This window comes from Thamnophis elegans, chromosome Z (genome assembly GCF_009769535.1).
Source record: "Thamnophis elegans isolate rThaEle1 chromosome Z, rThaEle1.pri, whole genome shotgun sequence".
NCBI classification, from domain to species: Eukaryota; Metazoa; Chordata; class Lepidosauria; order Squamata; family Colubridae; genus Thamnophis; species Thamnophis elegans.
The window spans coordinates 55,868,350-55,881,996 of NC_045558.1; the positions used below are offsets into that span (position 1 = coordinate 55,868,350).

At 41.7% G+C, this 13,647-nt stretch overlaps 1 protein-coding gene across 1 annotated transcript in view; it reads left to right on the forward strand.

The window, feature by feature from the left end:
- Window positions 1-2,840: 2,840 nt before the first annotated feature.
- LOC116521163 (prostatic acid phosphatase-like) overlaps window positions 2,841-13,647 on the forward strand; it is a 39,458-nt gene continuing 28,651 nt past the window's right edge. Inside the window, exons 1-5 of the mRNA XM_032235860.1 lie at window positions 2,841-2,858; window positions 2,968-3,063; window positions 3,977-4,063; window positions 6,611-6,763; window positions 8,389-8,487. Of these exons, the coding sequence (XP_032091751.1) occupies window positions 2,841-2,858; window positions 2,968-3,063; window positions 3,977-4,063; window positions 6,611-6,763; window positions 8,389-8,487 (453 nt within the window). The remainder of the gene's footprint in view (window positions 2,859-2,967; window positions 3,064-3,976; window positions 4,064-6,610; window positions 6,764-8,388; window positions 8,488-13,647) is intronic.

The following is a 13,647-nucleotide window of genomic DNA, read 5'->3' on the forward strand; positions in this document are numbered from 1 at the left end:
GGGCTTGGATGGTTTAAAAGGGATCAAGATTAGGCAGCAAGAATATAGAGTCCGCGCTTTTGCGGATGATTTGGTCATAATATTGGAACAACCGCAGGAATCCAGTATGGTTTTAATGAATACGATTAATCAATATGGTCAAGTGTCGGGTTTTAAAATAAACTTAGGAAAAACCAAAATATTAGCTATAAATATGAATATTAAACAAAAGGAAGAATTAGGAGTGATGCTAGGATGTGAGGTAGTTAAAAAAGTCAAATATCTTGGAGTTAACATTTTAACTTCAAATGGGAAATTATATAAGCATAATTATGAACCACTTTGGCATAGCATACAGACAGAGATGAAAAAATGGGAGAAATTGCACTTATCTTTGCTGGGTAGGATAGCGGCAGTGAAAATGAACATTTTACCAAAATTTTTATTTCTTTTCCAAATGTTACCTATACTTAAAAAAGATGCGAACCTTTTAGAATGGCAGAAGGGTATCAACAAATTTGTGTGGGCAGGAAAGAAGCCGAGGGTAAAGATGAAAATAATGCAAGATGTACGTGAGAGAGGAGGATTGAAACTACCTAATTTAAAACTATATTATGATGCAGTGGCATTATCTGTAATTAGTGATTGGACTCATTTAACCAATGATAGAATATTGAATATTGAGGGACACGATCTGGTATTTGGTTGGCATGCTTACCTGTTATTCAACAAAAAATTGGATAAGAATTTTAAAAGTCATATTTTAAGAAATGCTTTATTGCGGGTTTGGAAGAAATACCAATATAAATTAAATGACAAGATACCCATGTGGGCAATTCCTAGACACGCAATTGAAAATATGAATACAGCACAAAAACAGGACAGAATTACTTACAGACAGCTTCTTACCTCGGAAAGGGGGGTATTACAATTAAAATCTTTAGAGGTATTAAAAGAGGAGAAGGTAGTTCAAACATGGTTTCAGTATGGGCAATTACAGGCTAGGTGGAAAATAGATCAAAAAATTGGTTTTATCCAAGTTGAGGATAATCTGTTTAAACAAATAAGAGATCAAAGCAATGCATATAAAGAGGATATATAATGTATTAATACAGATGGATTCGGAAACAGAATTAGTTAAAGATTGTATGATAAAATGGGCTCAAAATATTGAGGAACCAATAATGTTGGATACATGGGAAAGAATCTGGGTAAGAAATGTGAAATTTACACAAGCTCAAAATCTGAGAGAAAATTTTTACAAGATGTTCTATAGATGGCATTTAGATCCTAAAAAGTTGGCTTCTATGTATCCGAATGTACAGCCTAAATGTTGGAGGTGTGGTTCTCTCGATGCTACATATTATCATATATGGTGGACCTGCCAAAAGGTTAAGGCATTTTGGATAAAAATATGGTGGGTCATGCAAAATGTTTTTAAAAGAAGGATAAAGTTTATTCCTCAGTTATTTTTACTAGGTATATGTACTGACTTTACAGTGGTAGAGACCAATTTGATTCTGCACCTGATAACTGCAGCAAGACTGTTGGTGGCGCAATATTGGAAGAAGGAAGACTTGCCTACAATCCAAGAATGGACATTGAAAGTAACAAACTTAGCCGAGATGGCTAAAATATCGGCATATCTCAAAGATCATTCAAATGAGATATATAAACGAGACTGGAAAAAATGGATTGACTATATACAAAATAAATACGGGACTAAGAAATTCCAGTTAGCCTATGCTTAAGATCAGAAATGATTTAAACTGTTAAAAGTCAGTTCAGTAAGAAGAAGCTAAGGTCAATCTAGAATGTCATTAATTTCTTTATTTCTTTTTTCTCAATAGATTTTAGACTGTGTTAGTTAAAAATCCATACCGTGTACGGGTTCTGGGAAGTCGGGGGGGGGGGAAGGAGGAGGGGGGTGGGGGGGTGGAGGGAGGGAGGGGCACACACAACAAAAAAAAATTGTACTTCAATGTCTTAATGATTGACAAATGATGACATATTTGTGTTTTTTTTAAAGAAAAAAAAAAAGAAAAAAGTTCTGTTTTAAAAAAGAAAATGGGTCCAAATGGCTCTTTAAGTGTTTAAGGTTGCCGCCCCCTGATATAGATACATCACAGCATCTGAATATTTTTTCCAATGCCTGCATAGATGCTGTACCAATGCCAGTCTCTAAAGTTATTTTTTTGGAGGGGGAGGAATTACATTCAATACAGGGGCAAAATGCTGTGCTACCACCAAATTTTGTGGGATTTTGGTGTCCTTCCCTGAAATCTTAGTAACCATGTGAGATATCTCATTTTAAAAAATGACTGTGTGGATCAGTGATTGTTGGGAGTTTTTGACTATGGGGTCCTTGGTGCTCTCTGAGCTTGGTGGTTTTCCTACGACTGCTTCATTACCCAACTAGGTAACATCATCAATACTTAAATGGAGTGGGGTTTCCTCCTTTTTTATATGTTAGTGGCTTGCACCTAGGACCCAACAGTGCAACCCTGAGCTGCAAATATTCTGTTGGTGTTTTTTATTCTTACACAGAAATCCACCAATTTCTTGGATGCCATAACATTTTATGCAAATGAAAGACAATGAATCAAGCAGATGGATATCCAAATCTAATCAAACAATAATCAAGGAGATTCTGAAATATTTGATCTTACTAAATGGAGGAAATAATTTTGTTACTTATTTTCAATGTTTCATCCATATTACTTTAGAGAGAGACTGGAAAGGACTACATTACTGATTCAGAAATTTCATTGCAAGTTCTGGTATTTAATTATAATAACATGCTTTGCAGAGGTGGGTTACTATTTTTTTTGCTACAGGTTCGGGTGCACTCCCATACACGCATGCACAGAAGTGTCCAGGTGAGGGGGTGGAGCCTTCAGACTGAACCAGCAGCAACCAACCTCTGATGCTTTCTATCAAATTCAAGTTCCTCTAACAATTAATATTGTCTCCAAATACTTTTATCAGCTTTATCGGCATGGTGACAGATCTCCTCTTTCAACTTTTCCCAAAAATACAATCAAAGATGATGCCTGGCCAAAGGGATATGGACAACTGACTAAGGTTTGATAGATATTCTTAAAACATGTTCATTAACCCAAATACAGCATTATATAGTTTAATTCCATTTTCCATAGCTTCCTTTGTCCAAGGCTATGCTCAAATATTCAACATTTATTGACTTAGAGAAATATCTCATCCAAACTTCACAGCTGTTGTGGTCCACCAATGGCCTGTGGAGCTGGCAGTAGAGTCAAACAATGAGGAGGTTGGGGAGGAACATGGGTCAGTCCTGGAGTTTGAGGAAAGCTCAGACGAGGACTCTGCATTGGAGGCAGAGAGAAGGCCAGAGCCGTCTGTGAGTTATGTGCTGCCTCCGGAACCTCCAGAGTTGGACAGCAGAGAGGCAGAGGAACAGGCTCCCTCTGTTCCCAGTGCGCACATGTGCAGAGCTGCCAGAAGGCAAAAGCGGTGAAGACAGAAGGAACGACTCAGGAGTAAGGCTTGGAGGTGATTGGCTCCTCCCATAAGACATAAAGGAGGAGCAAAGGCACATGAGTCTTTGCAGGAAGCAACTTGGTTCGTGCTGGTCAGTTTATCTTCTGAAGCTTTGTTTTGACTCTTTGCTCTGTGTGGCCTTGCCAAGCTAATTGCCAATTAAGTCTTTGGCAGCATGTCAAGGAAGATAAAGGTGGGTGCTTATCAGCCTTATCCTGAAGGACCTTGGCATCCCAGTATAGGATTCTTTACTATTTGGGACTCATTACGGACTGTGAATGAACATAAATCACACCCTTTGAAATAAAAAAGAGGTTTTGGGACTAAGCATGTGCTTTTTACTGTACCAGGAAGCCTAGGTCAAAATAAGAGCATAACTTTTTTAGGATTTAATAGATCTTTTAATTTAGTGGAACGTCAAAAAGTTTATTGACTGTTTCAAAATATTTAACTACATATTATATTATTCCTAACACAGATTGGAATACAGCAGGCATACAACCTTGGGAAGTGGTTAAAAGATAGATACAAGAACTTCTTAATTTCTGAATACAAGCCAAAAGAGGTAAGAATAGGAAATAAACTTCTTTATTTCTTATATATCCAGTAATAACACTTTATTTGGAATGAACTGAAGGCCAGTTAGCTCATATATGGATACTTATCATATACAGTGGACAGGTCTAACAATTACAAAGCTGAAATAGGCTGCATTTGATAGATGGAATGTCCAACATCAGTCTAATAGTTGTGTGTGTGTGTGTGTGTGTGTATATGAAATTGTAATTCCTAAGAGATGCAGACATTTTTCCTGTGACAAGGTTGTTTCTTATTTCTTGTTACTCCTTTCCTATTCCAATGGTAATTAGTCCGATGGCAGGAAAGAACAAAGAAGCCCTACAGTCATTTTTTTTTCTTACCCTTTCTCTGTATCTTTCTCCCCATCTCTCAATTTTATTTCAGGAAACATTATACAATTTTCTTGAAATTTCTTGGGATAGAAACATACACACACACACACACAGAGAGAGAGAGAGAGGGAGAGAGAGAGAGAGAGAGAGAGAGAGAGAGAGAGAGACGGAGGAGAGAGGAATGTACAGGTGAAACTCAAAAAATTAGAATATCGTGCAAAAGTTCATTTATTTCAGTAATGCAACTTAAAAAGTGAAACTAATATACGAGATAGACTCATCACATGAAAAGCAAGTTAGTTCAAGCTGTGATTTGTCATAATTGTGATGATTATGGCTTACAGCTCATGAAAACCCCAAATCCACAATCTCAGAAAATTAGACTATTGTGAAAAGGTGCAATATACTAGGCTCAAAGTGTCCTACTCTAATCAGCTAATTATGCCATAACACCTGCAAGGGGTTCCTGAGCCTATAAATGGTCTCTCAGTCTGGTTCAGTAGGAATCACAATCATGGGAAAGACTGCTGACCTGACAGTTGTCATCATTGCAGAAAATCATCATTGACACCCTCCATAAGGAGGGAAAGCCTCAAAAGGTAATTGCAAAAAAAGTTGGATGTTCCCAAAGTGCTGTATCAAAGCACATTAATAGAAAATTATGTGGAAGGGAAAAGTGTGGAAGAAAATGGTGCACAAGCAGCAGGAATGACCGCAGCCTGGAGAGGATTGTCAAGAAAAGGATTGCCATTCAAAAGTGTTGGGGACTTTCGCAAGGAGTGGACTGAGGCTGGAGTCAGTGCATCAAGAGCCACCACACATAGATGGATCCTGGACATGGGCTTCAAATGTCATATTCCTTTTGTCAAGCTGCTCCTGAACAACAAACAACATCAGAAGCGTCTTACCTGGGCTAAAAAAAAACAGACCTGGTCTGTTGTTCAGTGGTCCTCTTTTTTGATGAGATCAACTTTTGCATCTCATTTGGAAACCAAGGACCCAGAATATGGAAGAAGAATGGAGAGACACACACTGCAAGATGCTTGAAGTCCAGTGTGAAGTTTCCACAGTCTGAGTTGATTTGGGGAGCCATGTCATCTGCTGGTGTTGGTCCACTGTGCTTCATTAAGTCCAGGATCAATGCAACCATCTACCAGGAGATTTTGGAGCACTTCATGCTTCCTTCCGCAGATGAGCTTCATGGGGATGCTGACTTCATTTTCCAGCAGGACTTGGCACTTGCCCACACTGCCAAAAGCACCAAAATCTGGCTCAATGACAGTGGGATTGCTGTGCTTGATTGGCCAGCAAAATCACCTGACCTGGACCCCATAGAAAATCTATGGGGCATTGCCAAGAGAAAGATGAGAGACATGAGACCAAACAATGCAGAAGAGCTGAAGGCCACTATTGAAGTATCCTGGTCTTCCATAATACCTCAGCAGTGCCATAGGCTGATAGCTTCCGTGCCATGCCGCATTGAGGCAGTAATTGCTGCAAAAGGGGCCCAAACCAAGTACTGAGTACATGTGCATGCTTATTACTTTTCAGAGGTCCGATATTGTTCTATGTACAATCCTTTTTTTATTGATTGCATGTAACATTCTAATTTTCTGAGATTGTGGATTTGGGGTTTTCATGAGCTATAAGCCATAATCATCACAATTATGACAAATCACAGCTTGAACTATCTTGCTTTGCATGTAATGAGTCTATCTCATATATTAGTTTCACCTTTTAAGTTGCATTACTGAAATAAATGAACTTTTGCATGATATTCTAATTTTTTGAGTCTCACCTGTATTTTTATCACTCTTCCAAATCCTTGTTTTTTTCATTGCTTGTAACAAAGAATGTATGGGAATCAGATCTATGAGCTTTCATTTGAAGTTATCAACCATGTAAAACAATATAAATTTAGACAGAATTTAGATCCCTGACTGGATACACATATAAGACACTGCCATATCATACTGATGATATTTAAAGACAAACATTTTTCATTCAAAATTTATCACAGTCTTTTAACTGGAATTCACATTATTCACACTAGCAATGTACATGTCCACATATGATGACAGGCCATAAATCATATTAAACAAGGAGATAAGCAAATGCATAATATAATTTTAAAAAGCAGGGTTTACATGATGTGGAAGCTACAAAGATCAGGCTAGTCAACTCTTTATTTTTTTTTCTAGATTTATGTTCGAAGTACAGATTATGATCGAACCTTAATGAGTGCTGAAGCAGTCCTGGCTGGTCTCTTTCCTCCTTTAAGGGAAGAAGAATGGAACCCAGACATTCATTGGCAACCTATTCCAGTTCATACTGTGCCCCTTTCAGAGGAAAAGGCAAGGAAGCATTTTATATTTTAACTCTCTGAGAGACTTTTAATAGTACCTTGTACCCTGTGATGCAGACTAGTATATGAATAGCTGAACATGTGAGTTGGTGCCATTTCAGAGAAAGGTACAGATCCTTGAATATTCCTATATAGAGAAAATTAGAATGCTGGAAGGAAAGGTAGCTTTGTCTCTTACCAGAGGAGGCAATTATGGAATTGCCCATGGAACAGCTTCCTCTGGAGATTTGTACTACCTCAATCCTGTTGAGCTTTTGAAAGGTTTTAAAACCTTGGTTTTTTCCTAAGGATTTGGAGTGCAATTCACCTGATTCACCCCACCCATCTTGCCACAGCCCACTTGCCATGGGACAACTCACTACAGCCAATTTGCCACAAGACAATTTGTCATGAGACAACTCAATGTGGGATAACTAAAGAGGGAGAAGTGAATTGCAGGGGCCTTGTCTTGCTTTAAGTTTGAGCCTCCTCAATTTAGAAGTCCTTGAAGCTGAATGCAATTCACTTGTCCTTCTCTTGAGTTATTTATTTGTCCCTTAGTGAGTTGTTCTATGATGAGTTGGCCATGATGAGACAGCCATGATAAATCAGACATGACAAGACAGCCATGGCAAGCCATGTGGTGAGTTAGCTGCATTGAGTTGTCCTATTCTGGCTTTGGGATGTTAATAGAGCTCAGTCTGTGTTTAGTCTGCATTTATTAAAGAGTTTTTAATCTGGTATTTCTATAGTTTTTATCATTTTAAAAAAAATATTTGCTTTTATACATAATTTTATCTCATTCACCATCCAGACTTGATTGCAAAATTGGCAGCCAAATACATTTACATAATAAACACATCAATAAAAATCCACTGAAGTTCAATGACTTCAGAATTGGTTTTTGCCAAGGTAAGCTGAAGTCTGCCAGCTAGCAATTCATTATGTTCATATATCATTTATATGTGATACGTGACAGTATATGCATGCAGTCAGACTCACATATGCACACACTTGTAGCAGGCAATAATATTTTGATCAAAAATTTAAGGCAACAGAATTACTTTTAAACTTAACTATTAAGTCTAAAATAAAAAGATCATAAGAAATCCAGCTGACTGCCAATAAATAGGGTACTGACCATGCTTGAACAAGATTCCCTATAGCATAAGCATTTCTCAGTTAACAAAACATGTGAGTTCATTTTATTCATGTAAATATGTAGCTGCCTTGAAAACAGATATTAAAACTAACCTCAAAATAACATGAATTCAAATACTTTAGCTAAGAGTTGATGGCAAAAGTTTTGCCAAGAGGAGGTAAATTCTAAAACATTCTACTCTATAAATGGGAGTAAAATAGTTGACTTTTTTTTTTTAAAAAATGGATTATTATTGTTATTTTAATGCCAAGAGCCAGAATGTATCTTCTAGCAGAACTCTGAAACAGCATGAATTACACACAATGCAGACACCTTTACAACTCCACATAATATATAATGTGAAAAGGAGATCTTGTTCCTTTACTAATAATACAAATTGCAGTTAGGTTAGCTAGATGGACTATGAACATGAAGATGATTATATGAAGAGGCTATTCTATTTAATCATGATTTTTTTTCATTTTTTGTTGTAGTTATTAATATATCCTATTTATAAATGCCCAGAGTTTAATAGATTACTACAACAGTTCAAACAACAAATAAAGTCCAAGGACCTCTTGAAAAATTACATGGTAAGAAACAGAAACAAACAAAAAAATAACCATGTTTCTTCTGTTACCTTGAAAGGCATTTATATTGTCAAAAATGTAAGCTTAAATTCATGTTACTGCTATTGTTGTTTGAAGATTTTTCCATTGGCTGCTTTTTGGCACAGAATCAAAATGGCTGCCATTTAACCTATGTGGTTCTTTTCCTTGTCTGCAAACACAACAAGGGTGGGTTCCTGCCAGTTCTAACCTCTTCTATAGAAGAGGTTCCACAAATCTACAGTGCCATTTAGAACCGGTTCGAGCTCCCTCCCCCCACCCATCCGCACATCCTCAAGATGAAGAGCAAAAGGAGGAATTCTGGGAGTTGAAGTCCACAAGTCTTAAAGCTCTCCAGTTTGAACACCCCTTGGTTTTTTTTCTAAATGTTATGTCTTAGCCTCGGAGATGTCGCTGTGTCTCTGAGGCTTGTCATTGGTCGCGGTGCGTGCGTGGCCAGAGCAGGAAAGTCACCGTTCTCTGATTGGCTAACTGTGGGACTGCCTGCATATAAATTGCTGTCAAGTGGGAACTGTTCAAGCTTACTGGTTCTGGAATTGCTGTTGTATTAGCTGTTCTAATAAAGCCTTGTTATCCAAGTCCTGCCTTGGCGCAAGGTGGCGCAGTGGTTAAATGCAGCACTGCAGGCTACTGCTAGATCAGCAGGTCAGCGGTTCAAATCTCACCGGCTCAGGGTTGACTCAGCCTTCCATCCTTCCGAGGTGGGTAAAATGAGGACCCAGATTGTTGGGGGCAATATGCTGACTCTCTGTAAACCGCTTAGAGAGGGCTGAAAGCCCTATGAAGCGGTATATAAGTCTACTGCTATTGCTATTGCTATTGCCTCAGTCATTGCCACCCCCTCGAACTTTATATTGGCAATGAGGGTGGGATGCTCTGAAACATGGGAGAGCTGTCTCACGTAAGAAAGTTTTTTTATTAATGCAAGGCTTCCGGCTAATCACAGAGGCAATCTCCTCAGAACGTGTCTCCTTCAGAATGGCCACTTTAAACAATTTTGCACCGTTTGCGCGAGGGTTAGAGTACTGGGAGGCATACATTGACCGTTTCAAATGCTTCCTTGAGGCAAACCATCTTGGAACTTGCCTAGTGAGGGAAAGAGAGTCCAATTCCTGAATGCTTGTGGGCATGAGATGTTTGGAACAGCCAGGGCTTTGGCCACCCCATAACCAGTCCAGTCCCTTTCAGGTGCTATGCGTTCTAACAAAGGCTTCAGAAGGAGGGGGAGTCAGTGAACCAGTCTGTGGCTGCCCTCAGGGCTGCGGCATTGCACTGCGATTTTCCTAATCTAGATGACTCCCTACTTCAGCAATTCATGTGCGGGGTGACTGATTCAAGGCTGAGTCGCTGTTTGTTGGCCCGTTCTGAGCACAGCCTGCAAGCAGCGTTAAATGAGGCTCATGCCTCTGAGATGTCTAACGAGTCCTCCGCTGAGATTAAAAAGGGTCAAGCTGTGGCCCCTCCTGCGTTCTCCTCTACCAAAACTATGCCTATTCATCACAGGGAGGTGGACAAACATTCTTCGTCCGACACCGATGAGGCTGGCGTTGACTGCCTCAAAACAGCAGGTTTTGAGTAGTGCGCTCACGAAAGAATTTACTTCAGAGCCATTGTGCTGGTTGTGGTGGGAACCATGTCCGTGCCTGGTGTCATTTCAAATCAGCTATTTGCCACAAGTGGGAGGGGAAAAAGGACATTTGGCAAGGTGTGCCGCACACCATCTCCTTCTCAAGGTCAACCAGCTGACTGTTCATCTTACCACAAGCCAAAGTCACGGTCTTACCATATCTCAGAGGACCATTTTGCAATCCTCTGCGAACTGTGACAGGCCATTCCGCTGACCAGCCAGACCAACGAAACATTGTGGAATAAGATTTACCTCAGCGTCCAGCTCGAGGGCAAGCCCTGCCGCATGGAGGTGAACACTGACTCGTCAAAGTCTATTGTATTGGTCCACTATCAAGTGTTTGGTGCCTTTCCTAGCCAAGAAGTGCCTGTCACCTTGTTTTATTAAGTTGCGAGACTATCAGGGGAACTATATTCCAGTAGTTGGCAGTGACCAGTTCCAAGTGGTCACTCCGAGTTTTAAGGGCAGGCTTCCCCTCATTGTCATCCAAGGTAACCTCCCCAGTCTACTGGGCTTAGACTGGTTTGATGCCCTGGGCCTCAGCGTCGCTGGGGTGCATGCAACGGCAAGCCTTGATCAGTTTGAAGGGCTGATTAAGGAGTTTGCTGCAGTTTTTGATGGGTCGTTAGGTAATTATAACCCCCATTAGTTTTAATTTGGACCCTCAGATCACTCCCATCTGTCTCAAGCCCAGGAGGGTCCCCTTGGCCCTGCGTCCAAAAGTGGACGCTGAACTGGATAAGTTGATTTCCCAAGGGGTTTTAGGGCCCGTGGATTATTCCAAATGAGAGACCCACATCGTGAGCCCTTTGAAATCCGATGGCTCCATTAGATTGTGTGGGGATTTTAAATGCACTATAAACAGGGGTCTCCAATCCAACCCCTACCCTGTCTCTGTAGTACAAGAACTGTTTCATATGTTGGAACAGGGCTCCATTTTCGCCAAACAGGATCTTACCCAGGCGTATCAGCAGCTCCCTGTGGATGCTGCTGTTGCGGAAGCGCAGACCATTGTCACCCACGAGGGAGCTTTTAAATGCTGGCAGCTCCAGTTTCGTGTCAGTGTAGCCCCGGGCATTTTCCAGAGCCTCATGGAACGACTGCTCCACAGCATGCCGGGAGTTGCCCCGTACTTCAATGGTGTGCTTATTTCCACCAGAAACAGCACTGAACTCATGGCACGGTTCAGTGGTGGATTTCAAAAATTGTTGGAACCTACTCTGTGGGTGTAGCCTCCTTTGTGGGAGTGGCTTGCCACCCATGTGACTGGATGGGAGTGGCTTACTGCCCATGTGACCGGATGGGAGTGGGTTGCTGCCCATGTGACCTGGTGGGAGTGGACAAGACGATATCACTGAATTCTTTGCCCCAATGGATGAACTACAATAAGATTAAAATAAGTACAAAAACAATAAAAGAGCTACTTACAGATGGAAGATGACTGTTCTTGCCAGTCTTCAGTATCACGGACTCCAATGAATGGATTGCACAAAGGAGAGACACAGAAAGCAACACTTTAATTGCATGCACTGCATTGGGATGAAACCAGCACACAAAATAATAGAAAAGAAAATTACTGTCCTTTTTTGCGTCTTCTGAACCACCACCTCACCACCTTGCTCCAATAACCTGCACAAAGGAGAGACACAGAAAGCAACACTTTAATTGCTTGCACTTTACTATCTCAAGGAGGAACACAGCACAGACCACACCACACCCAGCAATAAAGACAGCTACTTACAGAGGAAGTATCGCTGGCTTGCCGGTCTTCTGCACACCACCTGACCCACTGGTTTTACTGATTGAGGACCTCCTGATTCCCTCAGCAGCCACAGATGTTGCCACCCATTTGGCTAGGGATGTTACTTTGGCTCAGGTTTTACATTGGGTAAGGAGGGGTTGGCCGCAGATGCAGCTTACCTCACAGTTCCTGTCCTTCAAGCAAAGGCAGCATGAACTGTTGGTACAAGAAGAGTGCCTACTGTGGGGCCATAGGGTGGTCGTTCCTCCTCAACTTCCCTTTCCACCACTGTCTGCACAAGGGGCATCCTGGATAGTAAAGATGAAGGCCCTGAGCCAGAGCTACATGTGATGGCCTTGTTTGGATCAGAATATTGCACAATGGGTGACTAGGTGTCAGGAATGTCAGCAGTCCAGGCCAGCTCCCCCTGCAGCAAAACCTAGGAAGTGAGAGGACCCCAAGACTCCCTGGGCTAGGATTCATTTGGATTTTCAGGCCATTCTACAGGCAGATATTCCTGGTAGTGGTCGATGCATATTCAAAGTGGGTGGAAGTCATCCTAATGCCATCGACCACTACTGGGGCTCTGATTAGAGAGTTGCAAAAGATGTTTGCGACTCATGGGTGCCAGGGGTATCAGATAACAGGGCCCAGTTAATGTCTGCCTTTTTCCAGATGTTCTTAGCGGGACAAGGCATCCACCACATCTTGGTGGCCCCTTACCATCCCTCCAGCAGTAGACAGTGTGATCTGTTAAGGAGTCCTTAGCTAGGCTAGGTACAGGGGATTTGAATGCCTGTATTGACAGATACCTATTAGTACAGCATACAGTCCCATGCCCCTTAACTAACTGCAGCCCTGCAGAGTTGTTAATGGGCCGCCGCCTCCAGATTAACCTTGATCGACTGTACCCCAGCTACTGTAAGGACAAACCTATGACAATGATGACCACGCCAGGGGTTTTGAAATGTGGGATCTGGTTTTGCATGGAACTATGGAGGTGAGCCGAGGTGGTTACTGGAGCACATTCTGCAATTAATGGATCCCTGCACTTACAGGGTTGGCCTAGGCGATGGGCGCATTTGGTGCCTCCACATTGATCAGCTGCAACCGCGGATGGCCTTGACGCAGACGCCAGCTGATCTCTTCCCAGTTGGTCCTATAGATCCCCCGTTTGCTCTGGACACCTCCACTGAAATGCCGCGTTGCCCAACACGGCGGTTTTGTGTTCCGGTGCCAGACTCACCTGGGCCATCAGAGCACATACAAAGTCGCCGGGCGGAGATTTAGCGCAGTCACAGGCAGTTCCCCTGAAGAAGCCTCCTCCTTTTCCTTCTCCAGTGTCAGTTCCAACCGAGCCAAAAAGATCGGACCGCATGCGCAGGCGGCCTGCATATTTGCAGGATTACACATGCGCCTGACTGGTGGAGAGGGGTGTTATGTCTTAGCCTCAGAGACATGGCTCTGTCTACAAGACTTGCCATTGGTCGAGGCGCGCGCATGGTCAGAGTGGGAAAGTCACCGTTCTCTGATTGGCTAACCGCGGGACTGCCTGCATATAAATTGCTGTCAAGTGGGAACTGTTCAAGCTTACTGGTTCTGGAGTTGCTGTTGCATTAGCTTTTCTAATAAAGCCTTGTTATTCGAGTCCTGCCTTGCTTCAGTCATTGCCATCCCCTCAAACTTAATACTAAAGGATTAGGGGTGAAAGGGTCTTGTAACTTGACAACTTTAAGACTTGCGTGCTTCAAATGCC